Source organism: Mytilus edulis, chromosome 10 (assembly GCF_963676685.1).
Source record: "Mytilus edulis chromosome 10, xbMytEdul2.2, whole genome shotgun sequence".
NCBI lineage: Eukaryota > Metazoa > Mollusca > Bivalvia > Mytilida > Mytilidae > Mytilus > Mytilus edulis.
In genome coordinates this window covers 81,169,242-81,195,810 of record NC_092353.1, presented here as the reverse complement: position 1 = coordinate 81,195,810, position 26,569 = coordinate 81,169,242, and the positions used below count along the sequence as shown (strand labels likewise).

At 33.4% G+C, this 26,569-nt stretch overlaps 2 protein-coding genes across 2 annotated transcripts; both read right to left on the bottom strand.

The window, feature by feature from the left end:
• Window positions 1–211: 211 nt before the first annotated feature.
• On the bottom strand, window positions 212–14,634 carry LOC139492016 (uncharacterized protein PF3D7_1120000-like). Its single transcript, XM_071280051.1, has 2 exons — window positions 14,500–14,634; window positions 212–1,979 (listed from the first exon to the last, which is right to left on the bottom strand). The coding sequence occupies exon 2, from the start codon at window positions 1,973–1,975 to the stop codon at window positions 530–532; it is 1,446 nt and encodes a 481-aa protein (XP_071136152.1). The 5' UTR covers window positions 1,976–1,979; window positions 14,500–14,634; the 3' UTR covers window positions 212–529.
• A 10,544-nt stretch (window positions 14,635–25,178) lies between these two features.
• On the bottom strand, window positions 25,179–26,333 carry LOC139493035 (uncharacterized). Its single transcript, XM_071281176.1, has one exon. It carries the CDS (start codon window positions 26,331–26,333, stop codon window positions 25,179–25,181), a length of 1,155 nt encoding a protein of 384 aa, XP_071137277.1.
• Window positions 26,334–26,569: the final 236 nt, after the last annotated feature.

Genomic DNA, 26,569 nt, shown 5'->3' with positions numbered 1-26,569 from the left:
TTTATAACCTCAGTATTGTTAAATCCTCCAATATATTTGACTGGCCTTACTTTCCTGTCTATCTCATTTTTTCAATAAGTCTGTGTAAGATAAATCCTTTTTCTATTAAAATCATTAATATAAACCATGCCATACATTTTTCAATTAGGCAAATGATGTTTTTATGAACAAATACTGGTCCCGATTAGCAAGGAATATAAATGCAAACAAATTTAGATAGAACCAATTGATCTATTTGACATATAGTCAGTAATCTAGATCAACGTAAGTCTTAAGACGAATACTGGAACCATTAACAACACTACTAATAATTAACTTCATACAAGAACGCGTCATTCGCTCTATTTGCTACTAACAATTGATTGGTAGATTGATCATAATGCAGCACCGTGGGTCTGTTCAGTCCCTCATTACGTGATAAAAGTTGTCTATAGCGTCGTCCATCAGCTGAGATGACGACTACGTTGTGAGTAAGATATCCCACCACAAATACGTTACCATCATTGTCTGCACAGATACCGAGTGGAAACTACAGAACATTTGTGTCACAGAATGTCCACAGTATGTTACCATGGTAATCACAACAGGTTACACTTTCATTTTCACAGTTTGTGTAGAACAGTTTGTCACCGAATGTTGTAACGTACGACCATGTCGGAAGTTTGTTTTTGATAACATTGGTTATGGATTCATCACTAAGACTAATCATCTGTAGTCCTTTCTTCCTGGCACAATAAATCAAATGTCCGTCTTTGTATACTGCTCCACCATTGTATGATTTAACTTCTATTGATTTCTTCAGTTTGTGATTCTTTAAGTCGATTATATTAATCTTATCTGATTTTGCAGATGTGACAGCAATAGAACCATCACCAATAAATACCACATCAAACGTAAGACCAATTTTATTTCTTTCGAAATCCTTTGATCCGTCAGACTTGAGTACTCTTATTTTATTTTGGTCATAACAAGAGAATACCATTCTTCCATTAGGTAGGAAAGCAAAACCATGGACGCCTGACAACTTTGTATTGATACGTTTCTGTAACGTCAAAGTCACGTTATCGAAATTTCTGGTTTCTACCATAATTTGGGCTTGTCTCTCCTTTTTTTTCTGAATGGAAAAATCACATAGATCAAAACAGACATTAATTTCTCCAAACTTCTGTACGCTGGCTGTGATTTGCTGTAAAGACTTGTCAATTTGACATGAAATATTGACGTGATTTGTGGTGTCACTTGTACTAAGCGATTGAATATTTCTTTCTTCGACAGCAATATCTTTTTCGATATCTTTCATGGTTAAAAATGTTTGAAGTTCGGACGCATGCTGTTTTATACTAGTTATATTTTCTTGTACTTCAGTGATCTCTTTTTCCTTCTTTTTCAGAGTAGTCAACAATTTTTGTATTTTGATATTTTCTTTTTGTTCAACTGTAATTAATTCTTTCATCAAATCATCCTGAAGTTTATCTAGGTGATCATTTACTTTGGTTCTAGTGTGTTTTATTTCTGCTTTAATTTCTATTTTCTTGTTTTCTAGCGATTTCAAATTTTCTTTTCGGTTAGTGCTGAGTCTTTTAATATTCTCGATGACTTCAAGCAGGTTTTGTTCGATTTCGTAAAAGGCGTTGGAGGTTTTGACGTTTTTTATGATTTCATTAATGTCGGTTAAACCTTTACAATCGTTGTGAGATTTCACACATTTCTTACAGCACGGACAGTCGTGTTTTCTACAGAAAAGCTCGAATTTCTCATTATGTTTTTTGCAGACTTGAACGATTTGCAGGACTTCGGTTGGTAACTTTTTGTTCGCATCGATGGAAACAGTTTCGTGGTTTGTTCCATTTAAAATAAAGTGATGTTCTCTACAATCTTCGCATAGTCCTTCGTCACATTTAAAGCACCAGACTACTGATGATTTGTTCATCTGAATACTATCACAAAAACCACAAAGACGCCAATTACTGGCCATGATCCTGCAACATACATATTAAAAAGGAATTTCATGTATATATTGATACATTATATTAAAACAGGTTACTATCATTGAGTCAACGTGCTTATTTCAAACATTTTTACGGAAATGTTGTTAACCGTGCTCGGAAATTTAGAAATAATCCTGGTAAACTTATCGCTCCTTTAAATAAACTTATTCTAAAAGGTTACCAATTCAACACTGTAATAAGATCATTGAATATTGTTTTTATTTGTATAAATATTGATTTTTGTTATCAGTAAATTAAAAGCATACTAACTATTACTAGTTGTTATATACATATACACATTCATGGATCTACAATCTGTCGATACCTGTATCTTGGCATTGCAAAAGGTAATGTTTTTCTCTGACTGTTTATAACGTCTTTACACTAAATCAATTGGATGTTGGATGTGTACGGATTGATAATTTAGTCTTAGATGTATGATTTTTTTTTATTAGTTGATAGTTGCTTTGAACTAGCTGTCAGTTAACTGCGAGTACTCTCAGATCTGTACCTAGTGTCTTTTTGTTGTTGGGATGTACAAGTACCCGGCCACGTTCACTTGTATTTTTGTCCATCTGATGAGTTAAGCCCTTTTCAACTGATTTTTATAGTTCGTTCTTATGTTGTACTGTTATACCACTGTCCCAGGTTAGGGGGAGGGTTGGGATCCCGCTAACATGTTTAACCCCGCCACGTTATGTATGTATGTACCTGTCCCAAGTCAGGAGCCTGTAATTCAGTGGTTGTCGTTTGCTTATGTGTTACATATTTGTTTTTCGTTCATCTTTTGTACATAAATAAGGCCGTTAGTTTTCACGTTTGAATTGTTTTACATTATCATTTCGGGGCCTTTTATAGCTAACTATGCGGTTTGGGCTCTGTTCATTGTTGAAGGCCTTACGGTGAACTATAGTTGTTAATGTCTGTGTCATTTTGGTCTCTTGTGGAGAGTTGTCTCATTGGCAATCAAACCACATCTTCTTTTTTTATATTGTGTATTTACCTGTGAGGGATGTACAAGTTTGAAGTCACCCCCGGTCAAATTGGAGACGTTAAATCCGATGCCTCGTGTAAAAAGGGTGCCGCGCTCCTTTCAACTTAAAAACCCTTACAACAACAAATTTGAGGGGTCCGTAGGTGGCCTTTTGCAAGGCAAAATTTCTGTCTCTATCCAATATACCCTCATTTTCCAGTGGCAGTCCAAATTTCCCCGACCTTCATCCCGGACGGTCTCTATTACAGTACCTATTGTATCTATAATTCTTACTTTGTTCTCGTCCTGTACAGGCAAGAACTATTTGTCACTGGACGTTAAGCATCTAGCAATAAACAATCAACTTTCTTAAAGTATTCACATAGGTTTTTTCACTATCGATATCATTTTCGCGTCAATTTTGATTTATGAACACATTTACGATGGTTTTTTTTTTAAATCTGTTACCTTCTGTATATACAAATAGAAATGTATAATCCCCGAGTCATTACCGGTAGCTTATTGATACTTTTCAGTTTCGACCGTTTCTTTATTAACATGTAATTATAAGGTCCCATTCGTGTATTATAATGACCAAGAGACTCGATACGGACTATAATTTTTCTAACCAATATGCTCTGACCATTCCCATTTAGAATACTTATCAATATATTTTAAATGAGACACCCAACTACTAAAAACTGTCCGACGATTTTTCCTTTGTGAAGTAGGAGTGTTTATCCTTTAGATCACGTTTATACGTATACTATAAATTGACAGGTTCTCGGTGGCCTTTTAGTATAATAAAATATGGTTTATTTATAATTTGAAATTTAGGACTTTGAACTAATTAACAGATACTGTAAATACTCAAAGATCAATATTTTGTGTCTCTTGTCTTTTTCTTGTTTTGTGCTTAGTACAATGATCTGTATCTCTACCAAATGTCGTAAAAGTAACAAAAACAAGAAAAAAATTGCTCAGAAGATACAGAACCACAGTTAATAAAGAAATAAACGTATAGTAGCGATTTTTCCTTGACTGTATTATACAGACGGCCAATAACATTAAAACTGGTTAAGTGGGGGTGGGAAGAAAATCTTTTAAGAGGCTCCTGACTTGGGACCGGCGCAAAAATGCGGCGGGGTTAAACATGTTTTGTGAGATCTCAACCCTCCCCATATACCTCTAGTCAATGTAGAATAAAGAAACACACATCAATACACACAGTAAAACTCAGTTTAAAAGAAGTCCGAGTCCGATGTCAGAATAGGTAATAAAAGAAACTAAGCAAAATGACAATAATACATAGATTAACAAAGAACTACTAGCAGTTACTGACATGCCAGCTCCTGACCTCAATTAAACTGATTGAAAGATTATGTCCTCACCATATAAAAATCAAGCACAATCCCTATTGTCTAGATTGCATTGCATATATTATTGTTCTGCAAATGTTTTTAAAAGATATTGTTTATGTGTTATATGCCCTACTGGGACCCTAATTTAGTGAATACAAATGTTTTATTCTGTTCTATACATACAACGGATAGATCTGGTTTCTTTTCCGTTTTTTTGCAGCTATTTTATTGGATGATTTTTTGTCGGAAGAAAAGAAGATAATAATGAAGCGTCAATGAGAAGCAACCCAACGACAAAAAAATATCAAATGAGATATATAGAATTTCAGTCAACAACAATAGACAGGTGTTTATATAGTTGAGATTTTGGTATTGCTTGAATGATTGTTGTTTTTTAGTTCAGTGACAATTATTTCGTGCAAATTCTGGACAAGAACAATTCAAACATTAATTTGAATGTGTATGATGCGTATAGTTTATGCAAGGTTGTTCAAATGTAATGATGGGCAGGATATTTTACTGCCAGGGCAGAACTACTGCTTTGCAATATAGTTGCTTTTGACCCTTTAAAGAGTTGCTGCTAGGGTTATTTCAACTGGTTGACAGAGAGCATAACCTACACAACCATTCAATGTCTTCTGATTGACAAACATATCACCTTCTTCTTATTGACAACCATACCCCATCTCCTAATTGACAATCATGCCACATTTCATTATTGAAAATCATACCACATCTCCTCCTTATTGACAATCATACCACTTCTCCACCTTATTGTCAATCATACTACATCTCTTTATTGACAATCATGCCACATTTCATTATTGAAAATCATACCACATCTCCTCCTTATTGACAATCATACCACATCTCCTTCTTATTGACAATCAAACTAAATCTCCTTCTTGACAATCATTACACATCTCCTTATTGACAATCATACCACATCTCCTTATTGACAATCATACCACATCTCCTTATTGACAATCAAACCACATCTCCTTATTGACAATCATACCACATCTCCTTATTGACAATCATACCACATCTCCTTATTGACAATCATACCACATCTCCTTATTGACAATCAAACCACATCTCCTTATTGACAATCATACCACATCTCCTTATTGACAATCATACCACATCTCCTTATTGACAATCAAACCACATCTCCTTATTGACAATCAAACCACATCTCCTTATTGACAATCATACCACATCTCCTTATTGACAATCATACCACATCTCCTTATTGACAATCATACCACATCTCCTCCTTATTGACAATCATAACATATCTCCTTATTGACAATCATACCACATCTTCTTATTGACAATTGTAAAGATTGTTGCCAATCTTTAATTTAAAAACAATATCTTTGGTTTCTGGATATTAAATAATGACTAAACAACTTTTAAAAGTATCACAGATTATTATTATCAATAATAATAAATACAGGTAAATGAAATACAATATGTTAAAACGTTTGAATGTGTTTTTCGTGTATGCGTTATTACCTCTTGGATTCTTTCAAGCTCGGTTCAAATTCGTTTCGTTATAAGAAAAGTCCGGTTTTTATAGTTCTTAGCACGCCTTATCCTTGCGTGTAAGAATATAGTCCTTTGCCGGTCAAGGTTAATCATGTAAATAACTGTTAGACTATAAGTACGTACATAAATATGAATTATAAATAAAGCAAGCATAATTTCGTACGTCTCGACACCGATTCAATAATATCACATTAAGGTACAGTATTCGACAATCGATTAATACAATAACAATTGACTTTAAAACATCGATTGATACGGTTGATCACGATTGATAACCAGTTTTCAATTTTATCAACTAACTAAAAAGTTCAAACCATAGATCGTTACGATAGATACGATTGATTATATAATATCAACTTAATCAACTCTATACGAAATACGAACACTCGATAGTAATGATCAATATGATTGATCACGATTGATTACCAAAAATCAACTCAATCAACTCAATAAGAAATACAAACTCTTAATCGTAACGATCGATACGATTGATTATCATATATCAACTCAATCAACTAAATACGAAATACAACAACTCGATCGTAACGAACGATACGATTGATCACGATTGATTACCAAAAATCAACTCAATCAACTCAATACGTAATACAACGACTCGATCGTAACGATCGATACGATTGATCACGATTGATTACCAAAAATCAACTCAATCAACTCAATACGTAATACAGCGACTCGATCGTAACGATCGATACGATTGATCACGATTGATTACCAAAAATCAACTCAATCAACTCAATACGTAATACAACGACTCGATCGTAACGATTGATACGATTGATCACGATTGATTACCAAAAATCAACTCAATCAACTCAATACGTAATACAACGACTCGATCGTAACGATCGATACGATTGATCACGATTGATTACCAAAAATCAACTCAATACGAAATACAAGCACTCAATCGTAACGATCGATACGATTGATCACGATTGATTACCAAAAATCAACTCAATCAACTCAATACGAAATTATAAACACTTGATCGTAACGATCGATACTATTGATTACAATTCATTACCAAATTTGAACTCAATCAACTTAATAAGAAATGCAACAACTTGATCGTTACCAATGGAAGGCTTTGGTGAAGCGTAATCCAAAAAGACTTGTGTATTCGACAACATAGGTGGAAATAAATATTATAAAACGGTTTTCATACAATTATAATATTAAAATAGTATACTGAGTATGTATTTTTTTCAAGGATTTGTTAGTTTGTATATATACATATAAATAAGAAGATGTGGTATTAGTGCTATTGAGACAACTCTCCATCGAAATAACAATGTATATATATAAAGTTAACAATTACAGGTTAAAGTACGGACTTCAACACGCATTCATAATTTGGCTCACACCGAACTGCAAGCTATCAAGGTCCCAAAAAATGACTAGTGAAAAACAATTTAAACGGGAAGAGCAGCAGCCTATTAAATTTGTATACAAAATGAGAAACGAGAAACACTTATGAACCATAACTACAAACGACAACTACTGAACAACAGACTTCTGACCAAGGACATTTGCATAAAATTGTATTTATACTGGTTATTATTTTTGTGATTTTTTTTATTACAATATGTTGAAATAAAAGTTTTTCATAATTGTTGATGTTGTATAAATAATGATGCTACTAAACTTTTATATTAAAAATAGTTCAAACAAATTAAATTTTATTTATTTGAATTTTATTTAGATTGGATGTTTGTACTTATTATAGCAATGAAAGAAATTATATATTTTGTAAATGTATGATTCACTAAAAAATAATTCCATTTCATTCATTTATGCAAATGATATTTTTATTAGTGTAAAAGATAAGATATTATCACTTGTCTACGCCAATATCTGTTACTGTTTAATGCACTAAACATTAATGTAACTGATCATCAATGTAACTACTTGTATTTTTGTCCATCTGATGAGTTAAGCCTTTTTCAACTGATTTTTATAGTTAGTTCTTATTTTGTACTGTTATAACACTGTCTCAGGGTAGTGGGAGGGTTGGGATCCCGCTAACATGTTTAACCCCGCCACATTATTTATGTATGTGCCTGTCCCAAGTCAGGAGCCTGTAATTCAGTGGTTGTCGTTTGTTTATGTGTTACATATTTGTTTTTCGTTCATTTGTTTACATAAATGAGGCCGTTAGTTTTCTCGTTTGAATTGTTTTACATTGTCTTATCGGGCCTACTATAGCTGACTATGCGGTATGGGATTTGCTCATTGTTGAAGGCCGTACGGTGACCTATAGTTGTTAATGTCATTGTCACTTTGGTCTTTTGTGGATAGTTGTCTCATTGGCAATCATACCACATCTTCTTTTTTATATGAACAATATACATAGGTTTCTTTATGAATGAAAACAACATTGTTTGTACATGCATATATAAATTTTAATATTAAGCTATTTTTTATTAATTGTTTACAGAAATACAGACAGAGACATATTTCTTAATAAATGCATATAAACAAGTTATTGTAATGATTTTTGGGGAAAATTACATTTTTTACAGCACTAATGGATAATTATACATTATTAATATTGTGTTTTAATACATGAATATGTATGCGTAATTAGTATTTGTATGCACCTATAATCAGTAATGTTTCAACTTGTCATAACATTTGATTTTGTGATGTAGTTATAAACAAATGTACTTGAAAACGAATTAAAATATTTTATTAATTATAATTATCACAGTATGGTGTGGATGGGGTTTACAGGTTAGAAACAATAAGGAATGCTGGAATATAGGTTAACACATAGAGAATATAGAAAAATTAACGATTTAATTAACACTTGACAATAATGGAGTGCAAAATATAAAGAATAAATGCACAAATTAATGAATTTAGTAAAAATATACTAAGTGAAGAATGATTACCAATTTTAAACAAATAATAATAAATGGCAAATGAAGGATTGCTGCACATATTTTTTAACAGTAGTACAAAAATAATTTAATTCTTTTTGTGCAGATTTGTTTCAATTATATATTACTATTACATGTACCACAAATATGAGATTTAATAACTTTACACAGATTTAGGTGTAATTTTGAAAAATTATGGGGATTATAAGCGCTTTACACTTTTATTCTTCCTAAAAAAATAAAAGATATGAGTTACATTTACTATTACGTTTTTGACTTAAAACGATTAATATTAACAAAAAATAATGAATAATAATAATGTATTGTTTTAAAGAGTTGTTTACTTGATTAAATTATTTTGACTGCTAATATAACTAAAAAAAAGATTACGTATATTTTGGAAACTTGAGAGTATTTCTAGTGAAAAAAATGCAACAAATTAACTATTAAACAATCAAAAACTGAAAAACTTTAAAAAATCATTCAGTTTAAAAGAAAAACAATAATTAATAAAGTGAAGTACACGAAATACTATACAGAAACAGATATTGATTACTTATATGCATTATCAGTATTGGAAATACTCATTTAGTCATATACTAGTCAACAAGAGAAACGATACAATACAATGTGTCTTCAATATATTAAACTTAGAAAAGGCCCAAATGGTCCAATGTTCAATTTTCGAATTAAAAGCAATGATTTCAGACATAAACACAAACAAAAATTGGTTTTGCAATATTTCAGATTTTAAAAACGTAATTTTTTAACTAAAATTAAAAACAAATACTTACTTTAACGCAAAATGTTTTACATTAGCATAGCTTGGTTAAAATGTTGCATATCTTTGAAAAAAATAATATTTAATTAGTATTTTTAAAATGGGGTCTCTATTGTAGATACTTTTTTCTATAAACATAATTTGATACCTATGACCTTTTAAAGAGGATCTGGTAATTTTCCGAAAAATTAAGATTATTTCAATTATATGCAAACACTTTGAAAATTAATTCTGCTTTTAATCGTATTCCTCACTTTGTCTTATATATTACATTTTGTGATATATTACAGTTCAGAGGTGTGTATGGCTACTTCTGCTGACTAGAATATAAATGTAATTTACGTTTTATACAAGGTATACACAGTTACAAGCTCGGCTTTGGCCTGTTATATGACCTTTGCAACCATACATTTTTTGTAGTTGGGAATGCCACATTATATCATTTGTTTGAATCGCAAATAGAACATAACATAGTTAACATATAATTTCAATACTAACAGTTTTTTGCATATTATAAATTTGTATAGCTTAACTTCTGTTTTCTTCTGTCCTTTCATTAAAGTTATTGTTTATGATAATGAAGAATAGTTTTCTTTTTTCCCGTATCATCATCCTTGTTGAATGCTTAAATCTGTTTAGTCTCTTGAATGCTTGTTCACAACTTTCTGTGTTTGAACCATGTATATCTACAAACTTTTCTAGTTTTGGGTGGAATTCACATTTGGGATTGTTGTGTAAAGGCATATCCTTGAAATACAAAAGATAGAGTTGATTGAGTTGATCAACTCGTAATCGATCGTAACGATTGAACACGATCGATACGATCGTGACCCTTGAAATACAAATGATAGAGTTGATTGAGTTGATCAACTCGTAATCGATCGTAACGATTGAACACGATCGATACGATCGTGACCCTTGAAATACAAAAGATAGAGTTGATTGAGTTGATCAACTCTTCATCGATCGTAACGATTGAACACGAATACGATCGTGACCCTTGAAATACAAAAGATAATGATTGAGTTGATCAACTCTTAATCGATCGTAACGATTGAACACGATCGATACGATCGTGACCCTTGAAATACAAAAGATAGAGTTGATTGAGTTGATAAACTCTTAATCGATCGTAACGATTGAACACGATCGATACGATCGTGACCCTTTGTAGAGTTGATTGAGTTGATCAACTCTTAATCGATCGTAACGATTGAACACGATCGATACGATCGCGACCCTTGAAATACAAAAGATAGAGTTGATTGATTTGATCAACTCTTAATCGATCGTAACGATTGAACACGATCGATACGATCGTGACCCTTGAAATACAAAAGATAGAGTTGATTGAGTTGATCAACTCTTAATCGATCGTAACGATTGAACACGATCGATACGATCGTGACCCTTGAAATACAAAAGATAGAGTTGATTGAGTTGATCAACTCTTAATCGATCGTAGCGATTGAACACGATCGATACGATCGTGACCCTTGAAATATAAAAGATAGAGTTGATTGAGTTGATCAACCCTTAATCGATCGTAACGATTGAATACAATTAACTTTAAAAATAAAGGATTGATTGAATAGATTCACTGAATTGACTACAAATGATAGTAATAATCTGACAACAATTGATTGATCCTACAGCAGTAGTCAATTGATTTGAATTGACTATACAATAGATAGTAATGTTTGTAAACTGTCTATTCAATCGATTGTCGAATACTGTACCTGTACGAACGCCACATGTTGGTGGAATTTCGTAACGTTGTATCGGCAACTGTCAAATTTGCCGGGAACGACGTAACGTTTACAAAAAGGTACTGCCGCGATATTAAACGTTCACAACAACAATCATAACACATCTCCTTATTGACAATCATACCACATCTCCTCCTTATCGACAATGATATCAATCTCCTTATTGACAATCATACCACATCTTCTCCGTATTGACAATCACACCACATCTCCTGATTGACAATAATACCACATCTCCTCCTTATTGACAATCATACCACATCTCCTCCTTATTGACAATCATACCATATCTCCTCCTTATCGACAATGATACCAATCTCCTTATTGGCAATCATACCACATCTCCTCTTTATTGACAATCACACCACATCTCCTGATTTACAATCATACCACATCTCCTCCTTATTGACAATCATACCACATCTCCTCCTTATTGACAATAATACCACATCTCCAAATTGACAATCATACCACATCTCCTTATTGGCAATCATACCACATCTCCTTATTGACAAACATACCACATCTCTTCCTTATTGACAATCATATCACATCTCCTTATTGACAATCATACCACATCTCCTCCTTTTTGACAATCATACCACATCTCCTCCTTATCGACAATGATATCAATCTCCTTCTTGACAATCATACCACATCTCCTCCATATTGACAATCACACCACATCTCCTGATTGACAATCATACCACATCTCCTCCTTATTGACAATCATACCACATCTCCGTATTAACAATGATACCACATCTCCTTATTGGCAATCACACCACATCTCCTTATTGACAATCATAACACATCTCCCCCTTATTGACAATCATACCACATCTCCACCTTATTGACAATCATGCCACATTTCTTCCTTATTGACAATCATACCACATCTCCTTCTTGGCAATCATACCACATCTCCTTATTAACAATCATAACCCGTCTCCTTATTGACAATCATACCACATCTCCTCCTTATCGACAATGATACCAATCTTCTTATTGACAATCATACCACATCTCCTCCTTATTGACAATCACACCACATCTCCTGACTGACTTTCATACCAAATCTCCTCCTTATTGACAATCATACCACATCTCCTTATTAACAATCATACCACATCTCCTTTTTGACAATCATAACACATCTCCTCCTTATTGACAATCATACCACATCTCCTCCTTATTGACAATCATACCACATTTCCTCCTTATTGACAATCATACCACATCTCCTTATTGGCAATCATACCACATCTCCTTATTGGCAATCATACCACATCTCCTTATTGACAATCATAACCCATCTCCTTATTGACAATCATACCACATCTCATTATTGACAATCATACCACATCTCCTTATTGGCAATCATACAATATCACCTTATTGACAATCGTACTCCATCTCCTTTTGACAATCATTCCACATATCCTCATTTTTATATATGCACATGATGTCTTACTTTTATTGACAACCATTCCCATCTTCTAACTAATATTATCTTACCTCCTATACATTTCTAGGAGATTTATCTTACCTCCTATACATTTCTAGGAATATGATTGGGTAAAAGCAACCACGTGGACCCTTGTATATTTCATATGGTGTTAGTAGGCGGGGCTTATTTCAATACACGGTTAGTAGTGGTGTTACGTCCCTTTATAAAAACAACTCGGTGTTGAGGAAAAATCTGAAAGGTATCAATAGACGAAGAAATTGATGATGAATGATTGAAATAAATTCATACATGACATTTAAAGCTAACAAGTTGTTAATGTTGGCATTTGTTTTTTTATAGACCTACTTGAGCCACATATAATCATCATCATCATCATCATCATCATCATCATTATCAGACACGTTATTTATCGTTTAGTTAAATTGTGTGCGTATTTGAGCTTGTGTGTGGATGTCTGTGTAAATTGTGAATGTATTATAAAGGAAAGTAAAAAAAAAACTACAGAGGGCAACACATAGTCATTAACAAAAGACAGATGTTTATACAACATATCAAATGTCAAGAACTAAATCGTCTAGTGTTAGATAGAAGTAGTGAATTAATTTCACAGAAACTATCGAAAATCTACCGTCAACGCCACATTCTCCATCTGACGAAAAAGCATTTATACGATGTTACTGACTTGTGACGGTCGTTCGGCAACTATTGACGACGTTTCTGACTTGTGAACGGCATACAGTAACTACTTACAAGGTCCCTGACACAGGACTGGCACATGGCATTGTCTGACAAGGTTTCTGACTTGGGACTGGCATTCGATGACTACCGTTACGCGGTTTCTGACTGTGGACCGGCATACAGCAATTTTTGAGGGGGTTTTTGATTAGAAAACGGCATACGACAACTTAAGACAAAGTAACTGACATGGAACCGGCATACGAAAACTGCTTTCGAGGTTATTGACTTTGAACCGGCATACAGCAACTACTGATGAGGTAACTGATATGGGACCGGCATATGTCAACCACTGACGAGGTTTCTGACTTGGGACTGGCATTCGATGACTATCGTTACGCGGTTTCTGACTGTGGAATGGCATACAGCAATGTCTGACGAGATTTCTGACTAGGAAACGGCATACGACAACTTGAAACAAGGTTTCTGACATGGGACCGGCAAACAAAAACTACTTTCGAGGATATTGACTTTGAACCGGCATACGGCAACTACCGTGATGAGGGTACTGACATAGGACCAGCATATGTCAACCACTGACGAGGTTTCTGGTAACTGACAAGGGACTGTTATTGACAATGTTTAGGTCACCAGTTATAACGTGGCCAGTCGGATTTTATATGAATATGAACTAGTACAGATGCAAACAGGAGGTTAAGACTTGAAGTCCATTATTCAATCATCAAAATAATATTAAAAACAGGCGGACATATTTATATTCATATACAAGTTGTATTGATGAATTATACATTTACATTATACATGAGTTTGTGATTAAAACGAGTTGTCTCGAAGCTTTCCTGAAGAAAAATAATCGTAAAATTATAAATTGAAAAACTGCTAAATGACAGAGGTTAGGCAGGTACAATAAGGAAGGAAGAATGTTTTATTGGTTAAGAGCAACCGATATTTCATATCTGATGAGAAATGCTTATTTTAACTTTACTTAATTTAATCTTACCTAAAATTTGTTTAAATTTATCAAATTAAAGCTCCATTTAAAATCACTTGTATAAGAAATTAGAAGTATTGATTACAGATTGAACATCAAATGCACTGCATAACGTCTTTTTAACTGTCATGTTTCATAAAAGACGAACGATCGTATCTGTGTAAACTGCTTTAATCATATTGATTATACACAAAGACTGCTGAGTTTAAATCCGTAATAAAACAATAATTTGTGTGACCCTTTACGAAAACCTTTTGATAAATATTACATAAAGTAATTTTTGTATTGAATTTCTTACTTAAGATTTGTCATCGTTAGTTTTATATATACTTGTATGATGTAATCCTTAAGCAATGTATTTTAATCTTTGGTATAAAAAAAATTCTGTAAAAACAATACAATACTAATCATTTACCAGCACATGACTCGTAAACAATGAATAATTATGTCGACCAATGGTGGCAATATAGCTACGAAATCCAAATCAAAGCAAAGCATTATCAGTATTTATCGGTAAAAAAATATGCTTCACGTCAATATTCAAGTATTCTTTAAAAACCTCTATTTAAGCCTTTGAACATGTTCTTTAAACGATGCAAATCTTAGATTGTCTTAATGAACTTGAATAAATAAAAGTAGTTGAAAAATATAGTTCATATAAGACTTTGTTATGTTGAAGATCTGTTGTCACATTGTTATCCGGGTTGTTATCCGAGTGTGTATACAACATGGAATCTGCTCATGTGTGAAGCCGTATGGTGACTTGTAGTTATTAACTTTCTGCTTCGATCTATGGTTTAGAATTGTTCCATTAACAATCAAAAGTGACATTTCATTAGTCATATCGTAGCACCAAAATTGAACAATGAGTATTTCCCCAAAAATAGACTCAAATGAGTAGATTCATAGCAAACTATTATGTACATCTTGCAATCACTACTAGATCAAATAAACTTCCTAAGTGATATGCATTATCATACACGTGAGCAACACGACGGCCGCGACATTTTGAGCAGGAATTGCTAACATTTCCGGAACACTTTAGCTCACCATCTGATGTTAGTGGGGTTTGAGTTGTAGTTTTTTATGGGATTGGTTATTGTTTTTTGTCATGGCGTTGTCGGTTTATCGTCGTTTTATGAGTTTTGAAATTCCCCAAATTACTCGGCATAAATTTGCAACATGCAACATGTATATGCAGCACCTGCAATACGAATCCACTCCCAATAAAAATGTAAGAATCGGAAAAAGTACACAATCGGTAAATTACAAGATTAAATAATTATTCTGGTTTCCTAGCATCTAAGACCTCCACAAAATGTCGCTTGCGAGTTGAGATACTGACTTTGAAAGGCTTCGACGTGACAAAATGTAAAACAATTCATTCACGAAAACTAATGTCCTAATTAATGTAAATATTTATGTTCAATCTTTTTCTTCAAATTATATTAAAACTATTTACCAAAGATTAAATGACATGCATTTCGGTAACTATAGTCACCGTACGGCCTTCAACAAAAAGAAAAATACTGTATGGTAAACTATAAAGAGTCCCGATAAGACAAAATGTGACACGTTTAAATGAATACCTCATCTCATTTTTTCCGTCTAAAATATCAACCAGTACGCATCCAACAAATTAAGTGTAAGACTCTTCCCAGCATAAAAAGTGTCATCTTTCGTGATGCCAAGGTATAGGTATCGGCAGGAGAAAGACCAAAATTGTGTGTAAGTGTCTAGAACACATTAAATATATCTATAAACATACTTTTAAAGTTGAAATACAGTTCTACGTTCATGAAAACACAAACCAAACAAAATAATTATGTTCAACAGTAGACAATGATCTGGCAAGATGACAGGGAGGTCATGACCCTATAATTCTACGTTAGACCATATGTTAAAATATTCTCCTGTGGTACCACAGGGAAGTTGTGTTTTTTTATAAACGGCTTTCTCTTCTTTACCAGAGCGGCCGGTTCATCACTGTTACCAGTTTTGAATTTTATCCTCCAGGTACCGAGGAAGCGTTATTCAAGTTATGGCCTAGCGTCAGTGTGGGGTCGTGCTCCTCGTTCACTCTAATTTTCCTTAGAGGAACTTTTGTTACTTCTGTTACCAGAAGAACACCTACTTGCCAATATTAAAAATGCCGGCGGTTTGTATCGTCTTGCCAGACCTCGTTTACTGTTTTTTCCCTGCGGCCGATTTTAGTCCACTTAAAAAGATTTCTTAAATTATTTAGTTTTTACGGAGTTGCGGAATGATCGCCTATGAGACAACTCAATTGTACAAATCAACGTTGGTATTAGCATCTAAAGGTAACCGTACAACCTTCAACAATTAGCAAAACATTTACCATATGCGACCGGTTTTATTCCACACATTATTTCTTGAATTATTTTAATCTTTAATTAACCATGTATACAATATTGCATTGACATATGTGAAAAATTACTTGTAAAGCTAACATATTTAAAATAACTTGTTATCATTTAACTTCAAACAAACACGCTTCATTGGTTCTAAATGCAACTAATACATTGTAATAATGTTTTTGTAGATTGATCATAGTGCAGAGCCTGGGTATTTATCAGTCCATCTTTACGGGATAAAAGTTGTCTGAAGTTTTGTCCATCAGGAGAGATGACAACCACATTGCGAGAACTCCATCCCACAACAAACATGTTTCCATTCTTGTCTACAGATATACCGGAAGGAGACAGCAGGGCACTTATATGACAGAAAGTCCACAGTATGTTACCATGGTAATCACAACAAGTTACACAGTGATTGTCACTGTTTGTGTAAAATAGTTTATCCCTAAATGTTGTGCACAACGTACGAAAAGACCGAAAGTTTGTTGCTGGTAACATTAGTAGTGGATTCGTCTTTGAGACTAATCATTTGTAGTCCTTTCTCCCTGGCACAATAAATCAAATGTCCGTCTTTGTATACTACTCCATCATTGTCTGAATAGACTTTTATCGTTTTCTCGAATTTTTTGTTCTTTGTGTTAAATATTTTTATTGTAACTGAATAACCAGATGTTACAACAATAGAATCATCACCGATAAATAACAAAATCTTTTGATCCGTCTGTTTTCAGCACTCTTATTAAGTTTGGGATACAACAGGAGAATACCGTCCGATCATCAGGTAGCAATGAACAACCTCTAACTTCTGACCACTCTGTATTGATACGTTTCTTTAACTTCAGAGTAAGAATTTCAATATTTCTGGTTGGAAGAGCTAAAATACTCTGGGCTTGACTATTCTCACGTTTCAGAATTTGCAAATTGCATCGTTCAGAACTAATACTGACTTCTTCAAACTCTTGAATGTTGGCTGTTATTTGATCTAAAAATTTGTTAATCACGACTGAAATTTTGATTTGACTCATAATGTCTTTTTTGATCATCGATTGAATAAAGTTTTCTTCAACTATAATATCTTTTTCTAGAATTTTCATGTACAAACATGCTTTTAGATCCGATTCATACTGTTTGACTTTATCAAAGGTTGCTTGGTATTTTGCTACCCCTTTCTCTTTCTTTTTAATAGAGGTCAACCATGTCCTAATTTTTATGCTTTCTTTTCGTTAAATGTACATAAATCTTTCAGCAAATCATCCTGAAGTTTATCGAGATTATTATTCACCCTTGTCCTGGTTTGTTTTATTTCTTCTTCGATTTCTATTTTCCTATTTTCCAGCGACTTTAGATTTTCTTTCCGGCTAGTACTGATTCGTTTAATATTCTCGACAACTTCAAGCAGAATTGGTTCGATTTCATAAAAGGCATTTGAACTTTTGATATTCTTTATGTTTTCATTGATGTCGGTCAAACCTTTACAATCTTTATGTGATTTCTCACATTTTTTACATCATGGACAATCGTGTGCTCTGCAGAATAGCTCGTATTTCTCATTATGTATTGCGCAGAGTACAGCGATTTGCAGAACTTCGGTCGGTAATTCTTTGTACTCGGCAATGGAAACGGTTTCATGGTTATTTGTTCCTTTTGAAATTCTGTGATGTTCCTTGCAATATCCGCATAGTCCTTCGTCACATTCAGAACACCAGACTTCTGAGGTCTTTGTTATCTGACGATTATCACAAACACCACAAAGACTCCGATGAATGGCCATTATCCTGCAACATTATTATTTGTTGGACATTTATCACATTTAATAAGAGATTTCATTGGTATATAATGGTATTTATATTCAATTGTTAACTATCCTGGATAAGTGTGTGTATGATTGATAGTTTGATTGCTCTTTACTTAATGTCAAGTGGCAAATATATCATACATATTCCAGCTGAGAACCAATACATTTAAGTAAAAGGATTGTTTAATTAGCCAAAACTTTTTTCATTGTTTTTCTTTTGTTTACTTATTATTAATGTCTTTCTTGGTTGGTTTTTTTTTATCGTTTTTGGGTGTTGTTTTTTTTTTTTTTTTGTCTTTTTTGCCATGGTATTGTCAGGTTCTTCCTTTTTGCGAGTTTTGATAACTCATAGGTATCTTCCACCCATATTTATTTATGCATATATATTTGAATTAAATTTGAAGTTAAATAAAAAAAAAAAAGTCACTCCAAATCCGAAACGTCGGTCGAATAGCTTTGCATTTTGTCCGTAACTGTTATTCATTGGATTAATAAGATCATGATTATCACTCTGTTTGTCGTCTGGATATGCATGAAATAGTTACAACTGGACATAAAATTAAGAACAATCAAACTATCAATCAAACAAGCACGTACCAGGATAGTTAACGATTTGAATACAAGTACCTTTATAGATAAGATAAGATAAGATAAACTTTATTTCCAAAAGAGGACCCGTTAATCGCATAATCAGTTCATTGATTTTCATACAATTGCAATAGACAATACGCAAGAAAATAAAAAAATAGAAATACAACTGAATAAACCATGAATTATAAATTAAGTAAATAATACATGTAGTCACGTACACCAGTATGTTTAATTTTCATTGGTCATGAACTAGAGGCGGCATCATATCCATTATATATATATAAAAAAAGCTTTTGAGTTAAGTCCTTTCTCGCGGCTGATGCTTATATGCTTGCGACTGTCCTACAAGTGAGAGGTTTAGCTAGCTATTAAACCAGGTTCAATTCACCATTTTCTACACATGAAAATGCCTGTACCAAGTAAGGAACATGACAGTTGGTATCCATTCGTTTGATGTGTTAGAGCTTTAGATTATGCCATTTGATTAGGGACTTTCCGCTTTAAATTTTCCTCGGAGTTCAGTAATTTTGTGATTTTATTTTTTGCATAAAAGAAAACTTAAAATTGAAATCTTGTTAAATCCGAGTAAATGTTTTATAGAGGAGACGTCTTGAGCTTGAATAGAGGCGACAGATACCAAAAATTCAAACTCACAAGTCGAAAATTAACTGACAATGCCATGGCTAAAAAAAAGAAGAAAAACACACAGACAGACAGACAAAAATTAGTACACAAAACACAACATAGAAAACTAAAGCCTGAGCAACACGAACCCCACCAAAAACTGTGGCCGGAAGAGGGAAGAGGTAATGTGCTAGCCGTTGCTTTTCACCATGTCAAACAAGTTAATAACTAGTATAAGCCTAACTGACATGTGCAGAAATTTCCGGTCAACAATGAACTAATCGACAATCTACCTGTACAATGTATCAAATAAAACGTTCCGTCCCGTCTTGACGTGACTGCGTCTTTATACATTCTACATAGCTATACGACTTTAAATGATTATCAAACTCCTACGTCGAAGACAAATTGACAACACCGTCGAAAAAAAAATGAAAAACGACATAAAGACAACTTAGAAAACTCAAGACTGAGCAACACCAACTCCACAAACAAACAAAACCGGGGATCTCAGGTGCTTCGGAACGAAAACCAGATCTTCTTACACATGTGAGACCGGCCATGTTGCTCATAATTGAATGAAATAAAAAAGATAAGTAGATTTAAAAAAAAAAATATGTGGTATGATTGCCAATGGGACAACTCTCTACAAGAGACCAAAATGACACAGAAATTAACAACTATAGGTCACCGAACGGCGTTCAACAATCGGTCCAATGGTGTAAAATAGTAATCAAAGGTACCAGGATTATAATTTGATGAGCCAGACGCGCGTTTCGTATACATAAGACTCTTCAGTGACGCTCAAATCAAAAAAGTTACCCAAAATAAAGTTGTGCCGAATCCGGCTAAGGTAACCAACTCCTGGGATAAGAAAATCCTTAGTTTTTCGAAAAATTTTAAGTTTTTTAAACAGGAAATATATAAAAATGACCATATAATTGATATTAAGTCAACACCGAAGTGCTGACTACTGGACCGGTGATACCCTCGGGGACGAAACGTCCACCAGCAGTGGCATCGACATTTCTTACACCATGAAAAGTCATTGATCAAGTTGGCATTTTATTCCAGTACAGTGATTTTTTTAACCGGTAGGGGACAATGTAGTGCTAAACTAGAATAAAGACTTTTTATCTGAGGTTATTTTGAAATACTGCATGTTTTATGGTTAGGGAATTACCTATTAAAATATTCTGCTATGATGCATTTTAAATATATATATGATCCGTTCATCCTATATTGACTCTTAAAATTCAAGAGTATCTGAAATGAGGGTAAATTATATGGCCTTCCAAATGCCGTTTCGATCCCTAACATCACTGAAGAGACATACTAGTATATTGTCGAAATCTAGATCTGGTGTACAAAAAAATATTGACACCTTGTGTTTGTGGCATAACATCTTGGCCACAAGTTTTCTGTTTAGTATTAAATTTATATTAAGATCCATTTTGTTACATCTCGTGATCAATTTTATTTGGCACTCGCCAATGGTAGTCAGCAGGGTTTAAGAACATCGGTTGTTCGACCTTTTAGTCAAATGCGTTTTGTTTAAATATACTTTTTCACTTTTTTGGTCTTTTGGAAAATGTTGTTTGTGCTGTTTTTAGACCCTTCTACAACGGAATTTGTTTTACATGCACACGTATAAAAATTGCGGTTTTTATTCAAAGCAATCTTAGGTTTGAACGTAGTTTTCAATTTAGACTCGTTTATATTTTTTCGTTTGGGCTTGTATCATATTTTCCCTCCGGTTTATATGATCCGTTCATCCTATATTGAATCTTAAAATTCAAGAGTATCTGAAATTGAGGGTAAATTATATGGCCTTCCAAATACCGTTTCGATCCCTAACATCACTGAAGAGACATATATTGTCGAAATCTAGATCTGGTGTACAAAAAAATATTGACACCTTGTGTTTGTGGCATAACATCTTGGCCACAAGTTTTCTGTTTAGTATTAAATTTATATTTAGATCCATTTTGTTACATCTCGTGATAAAAAAATTTTGGCAATCGCCAATGGCAGTCAGCAGGGTTTATGAACATCAGTTGTTCGACCTGTTAGTCAAATGCGTTTTGTTTAAATATACTTTTTCACTTTTTTGGTCTTTTGGAAAATGTTGTTTGTGCTGTTTTTAGACCCTTCTACAATGGAATTTGTTTTACATGCACACGTATAAAAATTGCAGTTTTTATCCAACGCAATCATAGGTTTGAACGTAGTTTTCAATTTAGACTCGTTTATATGAATTAAAATTCCACAAAGGAAACTAACCGGACCTCATTTCTTTAAACCATTTAGAGACGATAACAATTCAAACAATAATTCATATAATCATATTGATTTTGATATCTTTTTACATACATGCATGCATACGTACAGTGCATGCGTACGGTGACCTAAAGTTGTTAATTTCTGTGTTATTTGGTCCCTTGTGGAGAGTTCTTTCATTGGCAATTATACCACATCTTCCTTTTTATATTGCAAATTTCGAGAAAATCAACGATAACCATCGGAATAAAACAGCACATCACTGATAAAATTAATAACACATTCGGCGATTATTCCTCGTTTAGCATGAAGTGTGAATTCTGGTTACAAAAAAAGTTTTCCCAATATTTCTAAGTTCACTGTGCGATGAAGTCAAAATCAGGAAACGTTCTTGGTAAATAGGATTAATGTTAAAACTTGAAATGAACCAAGTCAACAAACAGATAAAAAAACAAAATTAAAGAAATATAGTGTTTCTCGTTTCTCGTTTTTTTATATAGATTTGACCGTTGGTTTTTCTGTTTAAACGGTTTTACACTAGTCATTTTTGGGGCCCTTTATAGCCTGTTGTTCGTTGTGAGCCAAGGCTCCGCGTTGAAGGCTGTACTTTGACCTACATTGGTTTTCTAATTCAAATTATGACTTGACTGGAGATTTGTCTCATTGGCACTCATACCACATCGTCTTATATCTATAAGTACTGGGAGTAGATCTCACAAACTGATAGATCCCACACCCACACCCCTGGCTTGATACCTAAGCTATATCGAAGAGATTAGAGACTTACTTATCAGTCTATATTAAATCATTCAAAGAATTATGTCCCCAGACTTTAACTATTTAAAGTCATGTGACAGTTTGTTGGTCCTATTTTTAATTCGCCAAGCTTAATTGTTTGCAAAATAATAGAACATAATGTTGTCACGTCAGTAACGACTCAAAAGAAAAGAAAAAATAGGATATCTAATGAACATACAGAAGACTGGATCCTATATATAATGTCAAGTTATATATGGATAGTGACCTCACATCGTGTTTTTGTTTTTACGAGGGGCTAGAAATGTCATATCTTTTGTAGCAAGAACTTCTGAAACCTGGGAACAAACGTTAGCGGAGCTTTACTTTTGGCCTCGGTGGGGCTTGTACAAATCAAACCTTAGATTTATGGATAGTTTATGTAGTTGAATTGTTGTTTTGTCAATTTGTTTCGTGTTTTATAAATATTAACCGTGATATTTATCATTGATTACTGATATAAACTCTCACTTATGTTCTAATTCGCCAAGCTTAACCGAACATAAATTATTTAGTCAATAAAACACAACACATGTATACTATTGGAATGAGCTCTCCTTGTGAGTAGCACACTTTTTAATACTTTATTTTTTCTTCAAACATCAAAACCATTCATATATTCATAATTCAATATTAATTCAAATGTTCATCTGCATCTAATACCTCATCCAAGAACATCACACAAGATACCTCAATACAACAGAGTCCGTATCGGGACTCCATCCAACTTAAAATCAATCCTATATATAGTGTCAAGAACAGCAATCTATAAAACACAATAATTACATTATTATTACAATTTATCTTGCGACATACAATAGCCAATCAATTCATACAATAACAAACCAGGTATGCAACCATGTGCTCATCAACACGTGTTGAACATAAACAAACACAGACATGTGCTTTCGATACTATTAATAAATATATTTCTTTTTTCAACTGCTTGCATTTTCTTTTCTATCAACTTCTATAACGCCATCTTAGAGTTCATGCTGTTCTGTCATGTCTAGTAAATTGCAATTCTATCTTATTAACTTACTTACCCGATATGAATTTACTCATCCACAGCATTAAAAGAATTATTGTAACGAGAAGAAATTAATGTTGGAAGATTTTCCATTAGTTTTTACTGACTTTGAACTAGCTGTCAGTAACTGCAAGTAATCTCAGTCGGTAAGTTGCTGGCTTAGTTAAATTATAATCAATATCTCCTTGTTATCTATAATATTTTGTTAAAGTCGGTAAGTTGCTGTCTCATTGACATATCTTCAAAATCTCCTCGAATACGTATCTATAATATTTTGATTCAAATCGTTGGGTTGCTGTCTAATTGACGTGTACTCCACATCTCCTCGTATACGTATCTATAATATTTTGATTCAAATCGTTAGGTTGCTGTCTAATTGACGTGTACTCCACATCTCCTGGTATTCGTATCTATAATACTATTGTTCTAACGAACTTTCAGTTGAGAACCCTATCCTTACCCTAAGTCAGAGGGTTAGCGCTATAAAACCAGGTTTAATCCACCATTTTCTACATTTGAAAATGCCTGTATCAAGTCAGGAATATGACAGTTCTTGTCCATTCGTTTTTGATGCGTTTTGTTATTTGATTTTGCCATGTGATTATAAACTTTCCGAATTGATTTTCCTCTAAGTTCAGTATTTTTGTGATTTTACTTTTTTCTGTTCCAATCATTGTCTTTTTTCAGATAGTTTACTCTTATAAAATTAGATAAAAGATTATATAGAGGTTAAAAGTGCATTCAAAATATTAATAGTGATGACATTAAAAATGATATTTAAAATATAATATAAATAATAATAATTGAAAATAAATTTAAAAATTTGAAAATATATCCAAACAAGTACAAAGTTGAACAGCATTGATGTCCCAAAATTCCAAAAACGTTGTGCTAAATACGGCTTAGGTAAAATACGCTTGGGATAAGAAAACCCTTAGTATTGTCAACGCAGAATGATAGTTTTCAAAAAATTAGGATTATTCTGCGTTTTTTTTTCTTTTTCATTTGTATTTAAAATGCATGATAATTGCAGTGTTTCCATTTTCATTTAACGACATATTGGTGTCAATAAATAAAAACTAGTGCTCGTTTTAATCCCCAAAAATTGTACATGTACACAAATCAAGATCAAACTAATGGTTTACCCTAAAAAAAATAGCTAGTCTTTACTTGAACAATCAAATGTCATTCCTTATCATTTAACTTCGTATAAGAACGCATCACTGGCTGCATTTGTCACTAATAATGTATTGGTAGATATGTCATAGTGCAGAACAGTTGGATCCACCAGTCCATCATCACGTGATAAAAGTTGTCTACAGCGTTGTCCATCAGGAGATATGACGACCACATTGTAAGAAAGGCGTCCCACTACAAACACTTTACCGCCATTGTCTACAGAGATACCGAGTGGACACTGCAGAACACTGGTATCACAGAACGTCCACAGTATGTTACCATGGTAATCACAGCAGGTTACACTGTTATCGTTAGGGTTAGTGTAGAACAGTTTGTCAGCGAAAGTTATAACGTACGAAAAGTTAGAAAGTTCGGTTCTGACAACATTGGTAATGGATTCGTCACTAAGACTTATCATCTGTAGTCCTTTCTCCCCTACACAATAAATCAAATGTCCGTCTTTGTATGTTAATCCTTCGTTAGCTGAATTTACTTTTTTTGATGTTTTCAATTTTCGCTTCTTTAAGTCGATTATATTAATTGTTTCTGAACCACCAGATGTAACAGCAATATCATCATCACCGATAAATACCACGTCAAACGTAACACCAATCTTACTGATTTCGAAATCTTTTGATCCGTCTGATTTGAGTACTCTTATTTTATCTTGTTTATAACACGAGAATACTATCCTACCATCCGGAAGCAGGGAACAACCTTGGACATTTGACAAATCTGTATTGAGACGTTTTTTGAATGTCAGATTAAGGTTGTCAATATTTCTGGTTGTCAGAGCTACCATAATCTGGGCTTGTCTGTTTTTCTGTTTCTGAAGGGAAACATCACATGGATCAGAACTGACACCAACTTCTCCAAACTTCTGTAAGCTAGCTGTGATTAGGTATAAAGATCTATTAATTTGCCATGAAATATTGACTCGATTAGTTGTTTCACTTGTGCTGATGGTTTGAATAAATTTTTCTTCGACTGCAATTATGTCTTTTTCGATATCTTTCATAGTTAAAAATGTTTTAAGTTCGGTCGCATGTTGTTTAATACTAGCAAGGTTTTCTTGTACTTCGCTGATCTTTTCTTCCTTTTTTTTCAGAGTAGACAACAATTTTTCGATTTTGCTGCTTTCTTTTTGTTCCACTTCTAATAATTCTTTCATTAAATCATCCTGAAGCTTATCAAGGTGATGATTTATCTTGGTCCTGGTTTGTTTTATTTCTGATTCAATTACTATTTTCTTGTCTTTTAGCGATTTTAGATTGTCTTTCCGGTTGGTGCTCAGTCGTTTGATATTTTCGACGACTTCAAGCAGGGTTTGTTCGATTTCATAACAGGCGTTTTAAGTTTTTACGTTTTTAATGAGGTCATCAATATCGGTTAAACCCCCGCAATCAT

Coding starts and splice junctions, on each gene's coding strand:
- LOC139492016 (XM_071280051.1), bottom strand. CDS start 1,975: ATGGCCAGTAATTGGCGTCTTTGTGGTTTTTGTGATAGTATTCAGATG.
- LOC139493035 (XM_071281176.1), bottom strand. CDS start 26,333: ATGAAAGAATTATTAGAAGTGGAACAAAAAGAAAGCAGCAAAATCGAA.